The sequence below is a fragment of the Schistocerca nitens genome, chromosome 8 (assembly GCF_023898315.1).
Source record: "Schistocerca nitens isolate TAMUIC-IGC-003100 chromosome 8, iqSchNite1.1, whole genome shotgun sequence".
Taxonomy (NCBI): domain Eukaryota; kingdom Metazoa; phylum Arthropoda; class Insecta; order Orthoptera; family Acrididae; genus Schistocerca; species Schistocerca nitens.
This window is the reverse complement of record NC_064621.1, coordinates 482,897,496-482,919,866: the sequence shown is the minus strand read 5'-3', so window position 1 is coordinate 482,919,866 and position 22,371 is coordinate 482,897,496. Positions and strand designations below refer to the sequence as shown.

General features: G+C 37.3%; 1 protein-coding gene across 2 annotated transcripts in view; it reads left to right on the top strand.

The window, feature by feature from the left end:
* Nucleotides 1-22,371, top strand: part of LOC126198669 (FHIP family protein AGAP011705-like) — a 214,754-nt gene that overhangs the window by 148,404 nt on the left and 43,979 nt on the right. For both annotated transcript variants that reach the window (XM_049935157.1, XM_049935158.1), the window contains exons 7-9: nucleotides 6,807-6,977; nucleotides 9,550-10,432; nucleotides 15,217-15,395. In XM_049935157.1, coding sequence (XP_049791114.1) covers nucleotides 6,807-6,977; nucleotides 9,550-10,432; nucleotides 15,217-15,395 — 1,233 coding nt within the window. The remainder of the gene's footprint in view (nucleotides 1-6,806; nucleotides 6,978-9,549; nucleotides 10,433-15,216; nucleotides 15,396-22,371) is intronic.

Sequence of the window (22,371 nt, the reverse complement as noted above, 5' to 3'; positions counted from 1 at the left end):
ACGGCTAGAGGACAAATGTAAGGGTGTAGAAGCGTGTATCACTAGGGTAAGATAGACACTGCCTACAGGAAAATTAAAGAGACCGAAAAGAGAACCATCTGTATGGGTATTAAGAGCGCAAATGGAAAACCCATCCTAAGCAAAGAAGGAAAAGCAGAAAGGTGGAAGGAGCATATAGAGGGTCTATATAAGGGTGATGTACTTGAGGGCAATATTATGGAAATGAAGAGGATGTACATGAAGATGAAATGGGAGATATGATACAGCGGGAAGAGTTCGACAAAGATTGAGAGATATAAGTCGGAACAAGGTCCCAGGAGTAGGCAACATTCCATTAGAACTACTGATAGCCTTGGGAGAGCCAGCCATGACAAAACTTTTCCATCTGGTGCGCGAGATGTATGAGTCGGGCAAAATACCCTCAGACTTTAAGAAGAATATAATAAACTTCAATTCCAAAGAAAGCAGGTGTTGACAGGTGAGAAAATTAACGAACTACTAGTTTAATAAGTCATAGTTTCAAAATACTAACACGAATTCTTTACAGATGAGTGGAGAAACCGCTAGGAGCCGACCTTGGGGGAAGATCAGTTTGGATTCCATAGAAATGTTAGAACACGCGAGGCAGTATTGACCCTATGACTTATCTTAGAAGATAGGTTAAGGAAAGGCAAACCTACATTTCTAGCATTTGTAGAGTTAGAGAAAGGTTTTGACACTGTTGACTGGAATACTCTCTTTCAAATTCTGAAGGTGGCAGGGGTAAAATACAGAGAGTGGAAGGCTGTTTACAATTTGTACAGTAACCAGACGGCAGTTATGAGAGTCAAGCAGCATGAAAGGGAAGCAGTGGTTGAGAAGGGAGTGAAACAGGCTTGTAACCTATCCCTTTTGTTATTCAATCTGTATATTGAACAAGCAGTAAAGGAAGCAAAAGAAAAATTTGGAGTAGGAATTAAAGTCATGGAGAAGAAATAAAAACTTTGAGGTTTGCCGACAACACTGTAATCCAGTTAGAGACAGAAAAGGACTAGAAAGAGCAGCTGAACAGAATGGATAGTATCTTGAGAGGAGGATACAAGATGAACACCAGCAAAAGCAAAATGAGGATAATGGAATGTTGTCGAATGAAATCAGTTGATACTGAGGGTATTAGATTAGGAAATGAGACACTTGAAGTAGTAAATGAGTTTAGCTATTTGGGGAGCAAGATAACTGATGATTGTTGAAGTAGGGAGGATATGAAATGTAGACTGGCAATGGCAAGGAAAGTGTTTCAGATGAAGAGAAATTTGTTAACATCGAGTATTGATTTAAGTGTCAGGAAGTCGTTTCTGAAAGTATTTGTATGGAGTGTAGCCTTGTATGGAAGTGAAACATGGACGATAAATAGTTTAGACAAGAAGAGAATAGAAGATTTCGAAATGTGGTGCTACAGAAGAAATGCTGAAGATTAGATGGGTAGATCACATAACTAATGAGGAGGTATTGAATAGAATTGGGGAGAAGAGGAGTTTGTGGCACAACTTGACTAGAAGAAGGGATCGGTTGGTAGGACATGTTCTGAGGCATCAAGGGATCACCAATTTAGTACTGAAGGGCAGCGTGGTGGGTAAAATTTGTAGAGGGAGACCAAGAGATGAATACACTAAGCAGATTCAGAAGGATGTAGGTTGCAGTAAGTACTGGGAGATGAAGAAGCTTGCACAGGATAGAGTAGCATGGAGAGCTGCATCAAACCAGTCTCAGGACTGAAGACCACAACAACAACAACAACAACAACAAGGAATGATTTGGACGTTGTCTCTAAGACTGTACACTCCTGTTTTGTAATTATCTTTTTAATTCTTTGGAAGTTCTCTGTTGTCCTTCCTTCAAGAATACCACATAATCAAATTCCAACCTTCTGTTTTCCTAGGTATTTCCATTTGTGTAGTGTAGGTGGATGGTGAATTCTTTCCCTTGCTGAGGTTACCGTTCTCAACAAAATCTAGACCTGACACTGGTTCCACAGCTCTTACACACCTTGTTGAACATTCCCTGCTAGTTGGCAGTTTGCACTTCTGATTACTCTAACTGTAATCATCTCTCTCCCTCTCTCTCTCTCTCTCTCTCTCTCTCTCTCTCACACACACACACACACACACACACACACACACACACTCTCCGTCTCCCTCCCCCCCTCCCCCTTTCCTCTTCTCTCCCCCCTCCCCCCACTCTCTCTTTTTCTCTTTCAGTTTGTACTGTTCATTAATCATTGAAGTATTGTTATACAGCTTGTATCACCCTACTGCCCTGCAGAGTCTTTCAGTTTGTTACTGCAACTGTCTGCAGTCTCTTTGCAAATTGTGCTCCACACACTTATACAAATGAAATGAGAGGCAGCAGTGCATTGCAAAATACTCGTTTGCAAGTGTCAATAAAAGAGAGCCATGTCTTGAAACTTACATTTTCTCAGCCTTAGCTCAGTTGTGTAGCAATAAATACAGGACAAAGTCCATAAAACATTTTAAGAAATTTCTGTCGGTGAGTGGCTAAACATAACCTAGCAAAAATGGCGGAGAGTTGGGCAGAAAAAGCAATTGTGTACTAAGATTTTTCCATTGCCAACCAGTAGTGAGTGTGCAAAGGATGCTCCAGGGCGTTTCTCACGAGACACAATTAGTTTACAACAGCATAACGAAGTGGTATAAGAAATGTGAAGAGGGTGGTTTGATGCAAAACGTTCAGGCTGACTGGACATATCAGAACAGATGGGAAACTGTATGATATGTGATGCTGTGAAGGCTCACAAAGTCTACCTATTGAACTAACGTAGAATTTAACATGTCTCAGCCAACATTGTCAAAAATCCTTTGTAAGCTTTGCTGGATAGGCCACATAGTGGCTTCTGACCTTGTGCTACTCTAGTGACCACCATGACTGCCGGATGTTCCACCTCTGCCATAGAACCTGGAAGACTTGCAACATCTCACCACAGCATCCATCCTTACTGTCACTCCTGATATGCTGGGTCAGGTCTGGACAGAATTGGACTACTGATTAATTGTGTGCCATGCAATGAAAGATGGACACATATAACATGTATTAAAACTGTAAAAAAAGCATTGAGTGTTTGTCTTCCACATTCTGCATCATTTGGTACTTTGTTCTGGCCATTTATCTGTACTGATTTTTTAAAATGTTTCATGAACTTTATGATTAACCTGTAAGTGTGTCCCAAGCGTCCTGTTAGCACAACTTCAGTCACAAGACCAGAAGAGGACCAGATCATGTCCGCTGTTAATAAAACCAAACAGCAGTTCACAAAAAAAAAAAAGAGATGGAGCACAACGTGTCAAACATAAGAGAAGGATATTCTTACGACAGCTGGGGCACCTTGATTTTCAGTGTGATGTGGCAGAAGACATTGGTATTTCTCAGAGCGCAGTATCGAATGCCTTTTGGTAAGCAGTTACAGAAATGAACGATAAGGTGTGAGTGTGTTTCACACTTACTAATGCTGCAGTGAAACAGCCAAGGTCAAATGGCAAGAACACAATAATTCTTTGATGCTACCAGGGCAGTTGGCTATGCTCCTTTGTTAACTAAAAAATGTGTGCTTGTGGTGATGAATACATTAGTAGCTAAGTATTTGCCAGCTGTAACATTCAGGCTATTTACAATGCAGCAGAATGGATCGCTGCTGTTAATGTAAACTGTCATATGTCAATACTTAGGACCGGGTATCTTCAGTTTTCTTAATGAACTAGTCCTTGATTAAAGACTTTGGGGAACCGCAGGAGGCATATGACAATGGTACACCTGGGGTAGGAGAGAGAAATACACTCAGAAACGTTGGTTTGAGAGAGAAACACAGGCATATGGTTGAATTTTTTGATGTAACAATGGAATCTAATCACTTTATTTATTTTGCTTTGATAGCTGAAAGAGTTGAAAAGTGGGTGACTGAAACATCCCCTTTATAAATCTTAAAAATGGTATTGATCTTTGTCACTAGATAAAAACACTTAGTTTTATTCAATGGTGATTAGGCTTGGGTTTTGTTAAGCTTTAACGAGGCCAAACAAAAGTAAATTTGCTTACAGATTTGGGCAATTTAATGAAAGTACAATACCAAAGACCTTAGGCTGTTCAGGCAATTCAATTTGTTGCTGAATTGCATACTGGAACAGAATAACTGAATTTTTTATATTCATTGTTTTAAAATATGTGCTGACTTTGCACACAAGTTGTCTGCCTCAGAATAAAAGCAACAGTATTAGAGAACCAAATGAGTTTTGTGCTTAGTCAGCAAATAGGTATTAGTGTCACAGCAATAAAATGTGTGTATCTTGTCAGTTTTTCTGGATACACTAGAAAAAATGAATTGAATGTATCGTGTTAGTATCATTGTGTTAAAACAAATCCAAGTTGCTAAAGTGAGAAGATGCTTGAACATAATAGTTTTGTTACTGTGTTTTGGGCAGAAATTATATTTTCTTCTGAACCACTCTGAACTTGGTTTCAATGTGTGTCTCTTGGACATATAGTAGCACACACAGTACATGGCAACAGGAAGGGCAGTGAAAGAGGTATCCTAAAACATTACCAAATATTCCTCATCTTAATCTTTCCACAGTTTTCAAAGAACCTAGCTTCAGTTTGGGAAATTATGTTTCTCATGACATTCAGCAAAGAGTTTATAAATTTACTTCTCAAATGAATTCCTAAAATTCAAATGTAAGTTACTATATGTGTGGTGTTGTTCTTTTGGACATACCCAAAAGAACAAACACGACACACACAATAATATAAGTGCCTGACAGCAAATAATGATAACTGCAGTGTAGATGCACACTATGTCTGAACTCTTGTGGGAATCAGATGAAGCTGTGAGAAACGAAAATAGTGGACAGTGGACCCTACATGCATAGTGCACAGTGTGCGACAAGAAAAGTTGGGTTGGCTTGAAAGAGTGTTCATATAGCCGAAGTGCTTAAGGCAACTGTTCACATAAAGTGGGAAACCCTGGTTTGAGTCCTGGTCCAACACAAATTTTCATTTGTCACCATTGGATTTATTTCAGTGCCATTTGCATCCGAGTTTCTCTTACATCTTTAATATATAAAAATAATCGGTTGAAATTGTCTCTCTCTAACTTTTCAATCATTATTGATCCATAACCTAGCAAAAAAAGAAAATGTTATTAACATTAAGTGAAATTTCCGTTGGCACTTGGCAGAACGTGATAATAATATTAAAAAGTAAAATGCTTCATAATGTTCTGCATTATTATATTTATTTGGTCACGAACTGGCTTTCAGCTTCTCAGGCCATCTTTGTGTGACAGTTGAACTTTCCAAAGACAGATAAACATGATGTGTTACTCCCACATATATTATTTGTGCAGAAGTTACAAAAATGATGAAGTGTTTACATAGGAAAACATCACAATAATTACATTAACTAAAAAAGTCTGCAAACAGAATTTTTATGTGGAGAAACATTTAAAAAATAATGAGAAATAAGATGAATTTACAGTTTGAATCTAGTATTTGTTACAAAAACTTAATTTAACAAAGGGACAAAATGGAAATTGAGTCTGATAATTTACTATTAGGCTGGCATTCTGTGTCATGTGTTTCCACATTTCCAATAGGCTCATCTTTCTGCTTTTCTTGACAGATTGTAAAACTTCACATTATACATCATATGCATGATTTTCTGATGAAAGATGATCAGCAAAGGTTGAATCTTTCTTTCGTAATCACAAACTTCTCTCATATCCACATAGCCTAATTGCTATAGCTCTGTACGACTGACCAATATACACTTTTTCACACTGCATGAAAGTGATGTTATATACTCCATGCCAAGGACTGTGGTTTGTCTTTACTATTGAATAAAAATTTTTATATGTTATTGGTATTATAATTGTCTCAAATGTTACCAATATATGGATCTTTGCACCAGGCTTTAAAAATACTGAGTGATTGCTGTTGGTCTGTATACAGAACTTTTGTAATTTTATTCATTTTCTTTTTTATGAATGTTAACAATCAGGGCAGAGCTATAACCATTCATCTTATTTCTCGTAATTTGTTAATGGTGTCTCCACGCAAAAACTGTGTTTACCATGTTTTTAGTTAATGTAGTTATTGTGATGTTTTTCTCTGTAAACACTTCGTCATTTTCACGTGTTCTGTACAAATAATATCTGTGGCTTTCTGTGTAAACATGTCAACATTTTTGTATTTTCTGTACAAATAATATCTGTGTAAGTCGCATATCACTTTTGTCTATGTTTGGAACATTCAGTTGTCACCTTTGGTCTCTGAAGCTGAAAACCCATTTGTGACCAAATAAATATAGTTTTGCAGAACATTAGGAAGTGTTTTCGTTTTTAATGTTATGAAAATGTTATTGTTCAATATTTAGCTGGATTTGGGGTCTAAAGCTGGTGTTATCTGGTATATTGGTGTTAGAATGTGTTTGTCTGACAGTGATTTGCCAAGAGAGAATAAAGAAGTTAAGTGCAGTGCTTAAAAATATGAAATTTTAGTAAGTGAAAATTCAAGCAGCATTTTCATAATCTACTGCTTTGTGATACCCTCACATCCATTACTTGTTATAATTTATGTGTAACTGAATTTTAATGCAAAGTTTTATTCTTGTTGGTTTTGTAGTAGATTGATTGGGTATTATGTACAAAGACTGAAATACCTAGCATTGTCTTTTGAAAAGGAAGTAAAAGACCATTTTGAAAAAGGACTGCCTTTGCTGAAATAATTTGTTTTTGTGTAACACGGCTAATGTTTTTTCAGAGCTCTCCTGAAGAGTTGGTTGCCGCAACAGCCTATTTGGACTTGTGCCTGCGTAGTGCCACAGAACCTGGTTTACTGAGAGCTCTGATCCACTTTTTGCTGAAACATGAATATGATGGATCCCGTCTCCTTGATAGTCTTGTGGCAAGAATTGCATCACCTTCTCCTCGGGTATGTGTATCTAGAACAGCAGTATTTGATTCTAGATTTTTTTAAAAAGCCGTTCAGCTTGCAAATATGGAAATGTGGATGTGACTTTGGATGTAGAGAGAGTTGAAATGCTTAAAATGATAATGAAAAAACAGGTATTGTACACACTTTATTATACTCTAAGGCCTTAGATTCTTTCTTCCTTGCATTGGTTGTAGACCTTTCAGGATGTGCTTGTTTTCATCAAGGCCTTCCAATACTGATTTGCTGCAAAAGTTTTTTGTGTAGATGAATGAATGTTTTTCTGTGTGCATTGCACTAAAATTAAAAGATTCCACACACACAATGCCTTTGAAAGAGGTTGTTGTTCCTTTTTTTAAATTAAAAAAAATAAAATAAAATAAAATAAAAAATTAAAAAAAAAGAAGAAGAAAAAAGATTTGATGTAATTAGATGATGGCATTTCCTTCTATATTAGAAAATTTACAAGTAAGTTGCAACAGGATTTATTACAAGGTCTATTTGAAACTTTTTTGCCACCCCACCCTAGCCGTCCATCCCCTCCCCGTCCATCCCCCTCCGCCTCCCCACCTCAGCAATGAAGGTGGAAGGTGGTTAGCAATTTACTATTGGCAGCATTGTATATGACACAACCTTCTGACTAATCACATTGCTGTTATATCATTCAGTGTCTGAAATATTGTTGTTTATGTGATAGGTGGTATAATGTTTTAAGTTATTTATGTAGTATCATATTTACTGGAGCAACAATGCAACATGAAATTTTGTGTGAAAGTCAGAAAACATTTAAATGTTTTAAGTAAGCTTACAGAGGTATTGCTGTAGGTTGAACGCTGTTGCAAGTGTTTCTGCCAATTTAAAAGTAGTTTGTCGGTCAGGTGAAGATGACCCTCAACTGGAAAGGTTTTCTCACTTGACTGGTGACATTCAGAAAAATCAGGGATCTGTTGCACACCATCCATTGTCTGTCAGAGAACTTGTTTAGATTAGATTAGATTCAGTTTTTGTTCCGTAGACCCAAAAAATGAGATAATCCTCATGGGTGTGGAAAACGTCAGTAAGTATAACATAAAAACAAAAAACATTTGAATATAATACTTACTACCATGATCATTTGTCAGGAAATTGTCAAAATAAGTGAATACAATGAGGTAAACTGGAACAGCTAATATTTACAGAATTAACACGCTGTCAGAATAAAACATTGTTATCCACTATTAATACATTTATCATACACAAAATACCTAATCTTGACTGTTGTGACCAGGTGCTGTCAAAACTGAAATCTAACAAATATTTTTACTTAACAGTTTCTGTTAAGATATTCTTCGATGGAGCAGGAGGAGTTGCCTATCAGAAAGTCTTTCAAACTTTATTTAAACTGTGCTTTATCTGAAACTAAGTTTTTAATGGTTGCTGGTAATTTATTGAAAATGTTTGTTCCTGAATATTGGACCCCTTTTTGGATCGAGATAGGTGATTTTAGGTCTTTATGCAGATTGTTCTTATTCCTAGTATTGATACTATGTATTGAGCTATTCATTGGAAATAGAGATGTATTACTTGCAACAGATTTCATTAAAGAATTAAGAGGTTTAAGAGGTTGAATCTGATTGGTTTGTGTCCTGAGATTTTAATAAAAATATTGAGCATGCATGGAGTTACAGCATTTTACGTTTCATGATTGAGATCTGGAAAGGAAAAGGAACATTGAGTAAACTTTGGCACAGACAATTGTCAGAGTAGATGTGTTTTGGGTTCATGATATGCAAGCATTTATAAAATATTGTATCTGAACTTTTCAGGAAGGCTACAGTCAGGAGACAACTTGTGATACCTATGTTATGATGCAGAGCATGGCCTTTCAGGTTTATCATTACAAAAGTTGTATATATTTAAAAAATCAGAGGACAATCCTCCTCTAGCGACTTTACTTGCCACAGTGACGTTTTCTTGTTTCCAAAACTAAAATCAGTAGCTGAAGGTTGTTGTTTTTATGCCATTAACAATATTAACAAAACTTTGTTATTGATGCTGAAGAAAGTTCTAAAAGAAGCTTTTCAGGACTGAAAAATGAGGCAGAAACACTACCGGGGCAAGTGTATAAGTGGGGAAGAGTGCTCTGTGAATAAAACCCCTAAAGTTTTGAACAGACACCACAGAAACGAATCTGTATTTCATCTTTATTAAGGGCTATAAATAAAACTGTATTAAAAGTTATGTACTGTTGGTCTTCAAACCTCTGCAGTGGGAGAATCCCAATAGCTAAGAATTTCTGTGAAAACGTGCAATCATCACCAAATAGCAGAACCTTCCTGGCAGTTCAAGAACAAAAAAGAAATAATTTTTACCTTGAATGTTCTCAGAAGTTGTGTTGTGATTGGTTGTTACTGTATACATTGTAAGTACATAGAATTGTGGAAACATCAATAAAATGAATTCTCTGTGATTTAATTAGACAGTAAATTAAATGTTTGGTAACATAGTAAAAAATTAATTTCTACTGGTCATTCTTTTGTAGATGAAATAACCCACAGAAATGATTTATTTACATTCCTTTTGTCTGTTCCAGTTGTGCCTTGTGACTGTTGCACTCTTCGAGACATTGGCTGATTTTGACTGTGAAGACATCATGCTAGAGCTCGTGTTGCGTCATTTGGTTCCATGCCACCATGTGATGGTATCTCAAAGGGTCCGAATACGTGATCTTGCTCCATACTGCCAGAGTGCTGTTCGTTTCCTTTCACTTTCACCAGCAGCTCTGCGAGGAGGTATAGGAGTCAGTGCCAGGAATGATGGACCTCCTTCGTTGCCAGTTCCCCAGAGGCCAAGACACCGACCTCGTCTTAGTCTTGGTGGTCAGGAGCGTGATGGTCCTCGTTCCCTACCACCTACTACACCACCTAGTTTGTATGGTGATTATGGAGCATATCTCCGTGATGCTAGACGCAGGGTATTAGCATGTAGGGCAGCTTGCAGAACCTGGTCTCATGCTTATGATGGGGAGGACCCACCACGGGACAGAGTGGGACCTACTGATGGACAAGTGGATTGTGAAGCTTCATTACCTGTAGATTTAAATGGGAAGGTAGACTATGATTCCAGTGCAAAGTCTGAAGTTGACAGGTTGCATGATGAGAGAGACGTTAAAAATGCAGATATAAATTCTGTAGCAGAGTGCACATTGCAGACGGATGACAAGGGTTTATCACAAGTTGAATACACTCCAGAAACATCCAACAGCATAGGAGCTTCCTCTAGTGATAAACATAGAGCGATACAGATTGAACCAAAGGCTGAACTTCCTCACTCTCTCAGTGCAGAACTTTCTTCTCAGTCACCATCAGCAGAAAACATGAAGCTGAATGGTACATTGGAAGCAGTCAGGAAGTCTGTCTCGGAACCAAGAATTCTATCAAGGGCATTGTCGGTGACTACTGGACCACCAGATATTGGTAAGTTTGTTTCCATGAAAAACTGGCAGTTTTCATCATATTTATTGAGCTTCAACTTATTCTCCTATTAATGTATTTTTCATTATGATTCTTTATGTGATTTGAATTGAGAGATGTGCCCTCACTTTTCTTCATTTGCTGTAGTAAATTACATCTGATTGGTGTTTATATAAGAGTATCATCAAACACAACTGAGTTGGTTCTGTAATTCAGTTTGTCAATATTGTACTTCCTTTTCATTCGTGTAAACTGTGTTCCTTTCCAAGGTGTCAATGTTGAGAATAGGAGTGACGCAAATTTCATTTTTCGGGAAAAATACTGAAGTTTTTGCAACAATGCATAACCATGTCTACATGACATTTGGACTGACCTTTCTCTCTTATCTGAAGTGTATGCTAAAAAAAAGTTTTTGAGGTCAACGTGTAATGTACTACTCTGTTATTACACTTCATTGTTCTTCTAATGTAGATTCTCCATATGGTCTCCGGAATGACAACCTTTCAACCATCGGCTGTAATTTTAGTTTGTTTTCCACTCTTGACCAATTTAAGCTACTATGCTATTGTCAAGCAGTAGTTGGTGTGCATGACACGCACATCAAATGTCATGTGGGAATGGCATAGTAGCCAAAATAGGCTAATTGTGGAAAACAAACAGTCAGTGGTGGAAATATTGTCACTTCAGAAATTTTATACAGCCATGATACTTGTACAAAGAAAAGTAATCTATATGGGTTGTTACTGTAAAGTAACTTGGGAAAAACCTAAAAAAAGCCTAAGATATAAACTTTTAATGACAAGCACTCATTCCAAAAACAACTTATTGCTATTTAGTGTGGATTTTCCTGATGACATGTTCCAGTTACTAAGGCTTTTATCACATGACACCACCGTCAAATGTGCATGTTTATACATTTGGGTATAATGATATGTTACATCTAGTCACTGCTTTATTGCATTAGATAAAATTTGATCTACATGTTGAACAATGTCACACTGTCTGTCTTTGTAATTGTCAATATTTCCTCTGGATTGTCGCATCCTGGAACATTATTCCAGTACAGGCCATACAATGTCTTCTGAAGATAAATTGCAGATTACCAGCATCATACCAACTAACAAAAACATGCCTTTTGCTTTATATTAACGAAGGCTACATGATTATGACTGGCTATAGCAGAGGCTTATTCTGATGCATTCAAAGGCTACTACATTTTTACTTTCCTTAAGTTTCACAGTGTTGCATTTGCCTCTGTCTCCATCAAATGCTGTTTGCTAGCATGTGGACTAAAGTGATACTTCATTAAAGTGTTACCCAATAGCACTAAAATTTTAATTGATTTACATTATCTAACATTAAATGTAGGAAGTGATCATTGTTACGTGAATAACAGCAAATTCAGGTATTAGTGACCCCTTTATAATTTTTGTATTACATTTCTTTTGGCCGGCCGGTGTGGCCGTGTGGTTCTAGGCGCTTCAGTCTGGAACCAAGTGACCGCTATGGTCGCAGGTTCGAATCCTGCCTCGGGCATGGACGTGTGTGATGTCCTTAGGTTAGTAAGGCTTAAGTAGTTCTAAGTTCTAGGGGACTGATGACCACAGATGTTAAGTCCCATAGTGCTCAGAGCCATTTGAACCATTTGAACATTTCTTTTGTACAGCAGCTCTGTGTTCCAAAATGCTGTTTTCTTACATGTTAATTTTAATTTTAGGGTCTTGAAATACACGAAGGCATGTACACTGTGTTGAAAAAAAATCATGGGATATCTTCTAATATTTTGTTGGACTTCCTTTTGGCTGGCATACTGCAGCAACCCGACATTGCATGGACTAACAAGTTGTTGTAAGTCCACTGCAGAAATAAGCCAAACATAACCATTTCCAGTCAATGGTTGGTTCAATTGGACCAGAGGATCCAGTCTTTCCATGTAAACACATACCACACCATTATGGAGCCACCATCAGCTTGTACAGTGCATTGTTGACAAGTAAGGTCCATGGCTTCATGGGGTCTGTGCCACACTTGAACCCCACCCTCAGCTTTTACCAGCTGAAATGAGGACTCATTTGACCAGGCCACTGTTTTCCATTCATCTAGGGTCAAACCGATATGGTCACGAACCCAGGAGAGGTGCTGATGGTGATATCATTCTGTTAGCAAAGGCACTCACATTAGTCATCTGCTGCTGTAGCCCATCAGTGGCAAATATCGCTGCACTATCTTAACGGATAGGTTCATCATACATCCTACATTGATTTTTTTTTTTTTCACGCAGTATTTCTTGTCTGTTAGCACGGACAACTCAAAGCAAAAGCTGTCATTTTCGGTCATTAAGTGAAGGCCGTCGGCCACTACATTGTCTGTGGTGAGAGGTAATGCATGAAGCATGGTATTCTCAGCACACTGTCAACATTGGGGATCTCTGAATATTGAATTCTCTAGCGATTTTTGAAATGGGATGTCCATCTGTCTAGCTCCAACTACCGTTCTGTGTTCAGAGTCTGTTAATTTGCATTGTGTGTCCATAATCACATCAGAAACCTGTTCTCATGAATCACCTGTGTACAAATGACTGCTCCACCAAAGCACAGCCCTTTTATACCTTGTGTACACAGTACTACCGCCATCTGTATATGAGCATATTGCTTTTCCAAATACTTTTCTTCACCTCAGTGTATGTCATTTAAACTTGAATGTAAATTCATTTAAACTTCAGTGTAAATGAATGATTATCAAAGAAATACTGTTTACCATTCCTCACTTTTCCTGTCCTTTGGCAAAGAGAGTCCTGGGATAGATTCAGGCAGAAGGCACAGCATGTGTTCATGTATTCTCATGGGCCCCTGTAGCCATAATATCAACAACATGATCAAAGTAGAGAAATTTTTGCCAGCCATTTATTATTTTAGAAATAGGCCAGTTGATTAGAAAATAAAACAGCAGCTTCGTGATAAGCCTAGTGTATTGTTTCTCATAATGAAACTGAATATACATTCATCTAGATCTTTACACATCTGAATAGGTGATTTTACATCACATTTCATTTAAATTATTGTGTCTTAAATATATCTTTCTCAGCCTGGTTGTGAGACAGATGGAAGTCCAGTTTATTTTACAGATCTCCTTAGTGTGATGTACTCAAATAAATTCAACGATGAAAAATGGTCCCAGCATATGAAAAATTTGCTAACATTGTTAGAATATGCATTTGCATTAACTCTTCTGTCTACACAAATAAAAATGTAAATGTTCATGTGTACAAAATTGTAAATCTCTGAAAGTTGTTCACCAATTGCTTCAAAATTTTGACACAACATTGCATTTGAATATGCGTGTGAATTTAAATACCTATTTTAATATAGTAGAGGGAAACATTCCACGTGGGAAAAATATATCTAAAAACAAAGATGATGTGACTTACCAAACGAAAGCGCTGGCTGGTCGATAGACACAAAAAACAAACACAAACATACACATAAAATTCAAGCTTTCGCAACGAACTGTTGCCTCATCAGGAAAGAGGGAAGGAGAGGGAAAGACGTGATGAGGCAACAGTTCGTTGCGAAAGCTTGAATTTTATGTGTATGTTTATGTTTGTTTTTTGTGTCTATCGACCTGCCAGCGCTTTCGTTTGGTAAGTCACATCATCTTTGTTTTTAGATATAAATACCTGTTTTTTAATATTTGGTATATTAATAAATATGTAGTGCTTCAAATTTATAATGTGTAATAGTGAAATGTTGTTTGCAAACAGAAAAGTTATATTTATGTCTTGTCAGCTTATTATTGCACTACTACTACAGAATCTGAATTTGCAATAACAGTAAACAAGGATCAGGGTCATGGGGTGGGGTGTAGGAGGGGGCGGGGGGGGGGGGGGAGGTGGATTGAGGAGTAGGAGGAAATGGATGTTGAAAGCAGAAGGTGGGAGATGGACAGAGAGAGGGGGCAGGAGGAGATGGACAGGGAGGAAGTGGTGACTGGCAGAGAAACGGGAAGAAAGAGGGGGAAGGAGGAGATGATTAGGACGTATATTCAGTTGCCATACACATTAGAAAAGTGTGCTTCATAATTTCTTTCTTTTCCCTTTAACCAGGTTACACCACAGGCAATGTGTGGCTGTGAACAGCTACTGTGTAATAAAACCTAATGACGTGACCCAGTAGTTAACACACTGATTTTGTATTCAGATAACACAGGATTTAACACCCCAATAAACAATTTAGGCACAGGTTTTCTGTGCTTTCCTTAAATCAGTTGAACTGAATGTGTGGATGCGTGTTTTGAAAAGGGTATGGCAGCTTTCCTGTTCGTTCTGTGTTCTACCTGAGTTTGTGTTCAGTCTCTAATGAGCGTATTATAGATAAAATGTTAAGTGTAATGTGTATTGCTCTCTTGCTCCTCCTCATCCTCTTACTCCTCTAAAACTTTTTGCAAGAAGTGAAAACATAGTGCACCTCACACATAACAAACTTTATACCCCTTCCACCATTGTAAGTTGAATAATATGAAAGTTAAAGTGAGTAAAAAAATGTAACATTAAAAGTTTACTCTGTGACGGATGTGGCAACTATGCTCCATGTTTCCCTGTGGTCCTGTCAAGGTGTCAATCCCAAAGTAATTTTGACAAGAGTGTACTTGTCATGCTTATTTAGTTATGAGCTACAGCTGTGATTTTCTTTTTCTTTCTTTTTTCCCCTCCATGAAAAAAAAAATTATGAGAATACAGATTTAATTTAGACAGAGCATGTGTTATAGCTTACTATTTAAATGTCTCCTAGGTCCATTCCTTGACACTTTACTACGAAAACTGGAAACACTGCCATCAAATGGCCTGTATGTGAACCTGCATTTGACAGGCCTGGTTTCTCGCCTTGCTGTCTATCCACAGCCATTGCTGCATTCATTCTTATTGAATCATTCACTCGTTTTTCAACCCAGCGTTCGGTCGCTGTTTCAGGTATGTTATTGACTGTAAGTATTGTGCTGTATTAAAACAGTTAACAAGGTGTTCCTTACTCGCACACCTATAATTTTACTTATTGACAGTCAGAAGGAGTAATAAATTTATATCAGTATAGATTATATGAAAAGAGTGTATGACCACCCCTCTACCATCTATATTTGATTAACAGAATATCTTGTGCTTTGTTTGTTGGAAATTGGAACTAATAAAGTACACTCTCAGTCTGTTAAATAATGATCTGCATAGATAGAAAATAGTGTTACTTAGATTATGAAAGTACATCACTTAGGGTTGTTCTAATGTATTTATTATAGATTTTATGTAGATTCTATTTCAACAGCATGTACTGAACTATATAATTTAATCGTCAAAAACCAGTAGTGGATGCACAAATTTGTGTATTATATTTCCACACAGAAAATTTTCATGATAACCAGATATTTTAGATACAAACAGAAGAGAAGACAAGAAGTTAGCCAAAGCTTCGATCAGAAAAAAAAAAAAAATTAGGATCTCATGCATCAAGAGTCACATAGCTGTGTAGGTGTCTGGGGGGGTCTTGCCATATGAATAAGAACAAGTACTAAATTTGATAGATAGTTATCGACATGATATATGAATAGAAACTCTGTACTTTAAATGTATATCCCCCCCCCATATTGATGCAGTGAGTGGATGACTATCTATCAGATTTACTTCTTATAGCATGACATGTCTTGACTGACAACTTATTTATATCAAAATTGACAATTTCAGAGCCGCTCCTTGAAATATTTTTGCAGCTGCCCACACACAGTTCTACAGAGTGAGAGGGAGATTGTAACCTCCGCATGACACAGTACTCGTTAAAGCCTGTACTATGGTAGGTGAGCGGGGTTCACCTTATGAGAGAGGATTTTTGTATAGATATCGACTGCGTGTACCTGAATGGTGGCAAATCAGACTTACACCCACACTGTAATAGCAATGATCCGTCAAGCAAGTTCGAAATGCAATTACACGTCAGGATGGACCAAAAGCAACCCAAAAGATGCTACTAATGTGATAATAATACGGTCACCAGCCTAATTAGGCATTAACTGAGTTTCTTCCCTGTACAAGTTGGTATATATTCATGCAAAACAACAAGTAGTAACACTGCATAATATAGCAGAATTTTAGAACCAGAAAATCTATTGAACTGGTAGTTTCATGTTCTGTACTGATATGGAAAAACCATGAATACATAACACGACACTATAATGTATACTACAAAACTTTATACTGTCTGTTAATCTGATTAAAATCAGGCATAGGTTACCCTAGAAATAGCACTTTTGAGCCACACACAAAATGCCAATTTTGATAAAGATAAAACACTCATAAATTTTGACTTTTATATTGACTTTAACTTTTGCTGGTCAAACCAATTTAGAACACTTCAGAATTCAAATGAATAAAGGGGGGGGGGGACCCTGAAACTGTTATGATCACTATATTAAAAAATTGATTACTGAATTTTGTGTTCAAGATTTCCAGTATATAAGTTACTACTCTTTTCATCTAATTTACTGCTCATTTAAATACCTTTATATCTGTCTTGAAATAATAAACTTCATTAACAAAACATTTCTTTAAACACCATTCTAACATAGCTAGTTCTGCAAATAATTATTATTAACACAAATTTTAATTTTCATTTTCGGGACACTCGGATTGCACAACATTTGGAAAGGACCCTGTCTTGGTTAGTTGTGAGGATAATTAAATGATGGGAAAGTCCTGGTGAAATTTAGGTTATTATTGCACAATTCACTCTCTGATCCATACGAATACAGTACTAAAAGTTTCAACCTGCTAGTATCGACGCGGCGGTTGGCGGGCGGCGAGATGGCGAGGCACAGAGCACACATACAACCATACAACCACACCTATGGCTCTTGATGTATCTGCACTTTAATTCTTCTTAGTGTCACAATACTTTTCCATTTAGTGCCTATGGAATTTTGCCATGCTGGATGGCCGTTGGAACGGCATACCCGAGGCTCAGTGAAGCTACGTCTTCCAGGAGAGCCTCCTCGCTTCAGAAGGTTTTGCTCAAACCAGTGCCAAACTCTCAACTACTACTGCTGCTGAGCCCGTTGTGCCGTGCAGTGCCTAGCACATTTTCCCGCGCTCACCTGCCATCCACCTTTTACCGCTCCCTTACAGACCGGGTATTCACCCGAGGTTTTGCATTCTACATATCCTAACACATTGCCTACGTATGGACCAGACGCACAGTTACAATTTTAAACATCTTACAACAGTTTCAACATTTGTTACATTTCAATTCTATTACAATATTACTTGACATGTGACATAAACATTAATATTCACACTGAAACTTGTTTACAGTTTTCTTAACATAATGACATGAAACAAAAAAGAAATGAAATCAGAACATCAATTACACAAGTTTATCGAAAAATCAGAAGAAAAAAAAATTACTTATATGTACAATAGTACAGCGTCGTCGTTACAAGATAAGTGATAAAGAAAATGTGCAATTAAACCTGAGAAGCTGGATGTCATTTGTCATGTTAGAGATCGTGGAAGGAAGGACTAAATTTTAAAAAAGAAAGAAAAATACGATGATGGAAAGGAATGTGTGACTCGGCAAATTTTGATGAGAAGATCCAAAATAAATATTGAAATCACAAAGTACGGAAGAGATGTGATAGTAAGAAGGTTAAAAGTTTATTGGGGAGAATATAATGGCTCTGGACAATAAAGAAAGATGACCATAAAAATTAATGATTGGCTTATGTCTAGACCAGATGGCTGGTGGAGAAAAATAATACATTCCATAGTCAAATTCTAACTGTGATGGAGGTACAATTATCAAACTGTGCACAAGGTAGAGCAGGGACAGTAGTGGTGGTTATTGTGCTACAGAGTGAGTACTGCAGCAACATATTGGCTGTCGTATGTGTAGATGGTCCATATCCCCCGTTTAACTTTTGGACAGGGTGCGTCCTCAGAGACTACACTTGCACAGCCACATCGTGTAGGTGCTGTGACATGCAGTACCGAGGCAGCATGGCTGTATTTGTTAGCTTTCACTGAAGAACAATGTCGTCTGAGAGCTGAGATGCGAGTTCTGTTTATGTGTCTGCTTGAGCTCCTTGGCAATATATAGTATTAGGTTTCATCAAAAGTTGGACGTCAGATAGGGTAGTAATGGGGCTGACATCCATTGATCACATTCTGTAACAATTACCAGGTGTGATAAAAAGATACAATCGTGCCTAAATTTCCGGAAAAAAATTCTGTCCATTTGAATGGTAAATTTGAAATAAGGAAAGTATCAGAGGTAAGTTTCACTATTTTCGAGTTCTTTCTGAAAACAACAGTTAATATTCCAATCATGTTGAAGTTGTGTACATGCAATTTAGAAGTTATATTTGTACCTTTACTCAAATACATTCACTACCAGAGGTGTGGATTTAGCAGTTTTTCTTAATTAGTTTACTTACCCACTTGCACAACCAGCCACTTTTTATGTAACTTTATTTAAGGCAAGATATGCTTCAGTTTTTCACCCATCTTCACTTGGTGTAATACATTTATATCTTCATCAATACTCTGTTTTTGCTGATTGCATTTTGAATGCTGCAGCTGCCCCATGAAAAATAACAGTTCCCTTAACTACTGTCTTTCCCAAGTACATTTGTTTAATTTACAGTTAGTTACACTTTTCTTCTGTAACTTGTAGATTGTTGTTTCATGTTTGCATACAAAAACCACATACTATTAGCTTCAGTGATGTGCTGGTGTGCTGCAGCATTCACAATGTGGCAGACATAGGTGTTTGTTTATATTACAGAATACTCCAGAAGTTAAGTTACCATTTTCTTATACATCCAGAAACTACTACTGAACTCAGTTGTGTTATAGACTTAATATTACTGACTTCAAACTTGATACATTCCTCTGTGTGAATACTTAATGTACAAGAAGTGTCTTTTAATTGTGCCTGTCTGCAGCTTAACATGTCTTCTTTATGGTAAGTAGCAATCTCTTTTCGTACATTGTTGATATTTTCAGTGGAGTTTCCATTGTTTAAATTGATTAGTATGAAATGCATACTGTTTTAATAATAATCTATCAGAGATATTAAAAAATGATTAGCTTAGGGTCCAGCATAAATGGTTATATAAGTAATGTAATAATGCATGGCTCCCATTAATGGAATGGCAACTTAATTAGCATGGATATTACAAAAATAATACAGCAAATTTTACACACAAATAGTAAAATCAAATAATGGAAACTCCATGTTGGAATATCAACAATATTAGGAAAAGGATAGACTACTAATCACTGTAAAGATGACCCATTGATTTGCAGACAGATACAATGAAAACAGTGTTGCACATTATAGCTTTCGGCCAAAGCCTTCTTCAGTAAAGAAAACAAACAAACAAACACACACACACACACACACACACACACACACACACACACAAAAATCAAGCACACCTCATGGATACACAACTGCTACACCAGCAGATGTGACCAGAATTCCAGTACCCAGTACCCAGTATCATCAGAAAATAGCAATAGCTTCATCTCCCTTCCTTTATAAGATCATTTTGTCTAATTCACAATTTTATCCATCACCATTATAAATAATGATGGTGAAGCCACACTTTCTTGTCTCAGCCCCATAATATTCCTAACCCAAATAGTTCTAAGTGCCAGTAAGAAAGCTTTTGTTCCAAGTGCCATTAATACAGAGGCACTAAACTTTATTTATGATAATAGAAATACAGTAGTCATATTTTAACTTGTAGAACTGTAGTTAACAAAAACCATTTCTCATTTACTTTACATTTTTTACTAGAGAATAAAATTAAAATCATGAAAAAAAAAAAGTCTCTGAGTATTGGTTCTATTTCTTACACGACTCCAGTCGTGGAATCAGATGTTGCAGAGTTTACTGTAAAGTTCTTGCACTGTAGAGGAACAAATTGGAACATTTTCAACAGGTCTCTCTGGTTTGCAAATGACAAACATGGTGGGTCTTTCAGATGAAGTATGGCATGACATACATCTGCTATGGTCTTCCCCCATTTGAATACATTTACGTTTTTCCATTCTTTTAGTTCAGAGTAAGAATTTTTATTTGATATGAATGAGCATGAGAGTCTTTGATCATACTGGATTTGGAGATATTACCTGCCTGCATTGACAGCAGTGTTTCAGCAGCACCGTTAAAATCAAAGAGGTCAGTTGAATGCATTGGAATTAGATGAAATATGTTCACAGCTTTAGCTCACTCAACAATCTTGTTAAAATATTGTGGATTAAAGACATTGACCTATGGCTCTTGGAATTCCTCAGGGAAGCACATACCACACACACTTTTAATAATGAATGTTTGAAAACTTCCCTCCATGATTTTACGTTTGGAACAAGTCTAGAGACATGCAACAGAGTACCGAGAAGACAGTAGCACTGAAAATGTATTTTGTGAGAAAGTGGTACTTAGAAAGTTTTGGAATTCCACTCTTCAATTGGAGACAGTATTGTGCATCCACATCTTACTAAACTGGTGGTTCGATAATATTGGCACATGCTGTGCTGCATGCTCTGTGTCATGGAGGTTAGCCGTCGCTTACTGCAGGTTGCCAGTTCAAACCCAACTACCAATTTGTCACTTGGTATTTATCATTTCTGGAAGGTTCTAGAAAATCTTATATTTGTAATGTTTGTATGTTGTGGAATATTCGTTGTTTGTATAAATAGCAGCATGCTCCATCCAGTTGTTCAGTTCAGTTCTGTTCTGACTGTACGCTGGAGTTCATAATAAACATGCTCTCAGTACTAAGTGTTGTACTTCAGTAATGACAGTGCTTTTGGATTTGGGTTTAGTGTTGTTATGATGTTACTTTTTTTGGTGGGGACTTTAAAAAATTTATGTCACTGTAGCTCCAATTAGGCAGTTCAAAAGCTATTGCTTAAATGGACAGGGACCAGAGTACAACCAGTACTTTGTTCCCACAGTCTGTATATTCAAGCATTTTGTACGGGTGAAGCAGCTTTGGATCACTAACCACAACTCATCCCTAAGGCTATGTGTACTGGAACAGTGAAATTGATGAAAGAGAAACAGCTCAGATCTATTGATGAAGAATTGTCCTACCACTTAAGACTACACAGTGGTGGAACCTGCTGTCAAACTGCCTACAGGATCTTGTCTGACCAAGAAATGATATTGGTAAGTGTCAGTCATTCTGCGACAATTTTCAGATGCTTTCAAAACCAGAGTTTAAAAAGTGGCCATCTGTGAAACACTGTATCAAATAGGGTGACACACTTAGCTAACACCCTTATAGGCACAATTTGCAAGGAGGTAGAGAAGATGCTGCAGTATTACATCATTGAACCTTTAGAGAGTCCTTGGTACTCCATTGCAGTTTTTGTAGAAGAGGAGGATGGCACCTAGTGTTTCTGCATCTAGTACTGATGACTGAACAAAATAATGAAAGAAGGTATCTGTCCATTACTGTGCATTGAGGTCACCCTACACTATGATCATGCAGTCAGGCTCCCAGCAAACTGAGGTTGATGAGGATGATGGAGGAAAAACTGCTTTCATAGCTCCTGACGGCCTTCATGAGTTCAAAGTTATCCCGTTTGGATTGTGTAACATTTCAGAAACCTTCCAATGAACTGGGACAAACTGCTTCAACACCTTACACAGATGACATGTTTTTGTTATCTAGATGACATGGTAATTTTTTAAAGACATTTGAAGAACATCTAAGCCACCTTAGACAGCCTAGAGAGAGAGAGAGAGAGAGAGAGAGAGAGAATGGCGGCCACCTGTGTATATTGTATATGGGCTTAACAACATTTGCCACTCTCTCTCTCTCTCTCTCTCTCTCTGTAGGCATATAGGTTCTCTAAGCTATCTGACAATAGTTGAAGTGTGTTCAGGCTG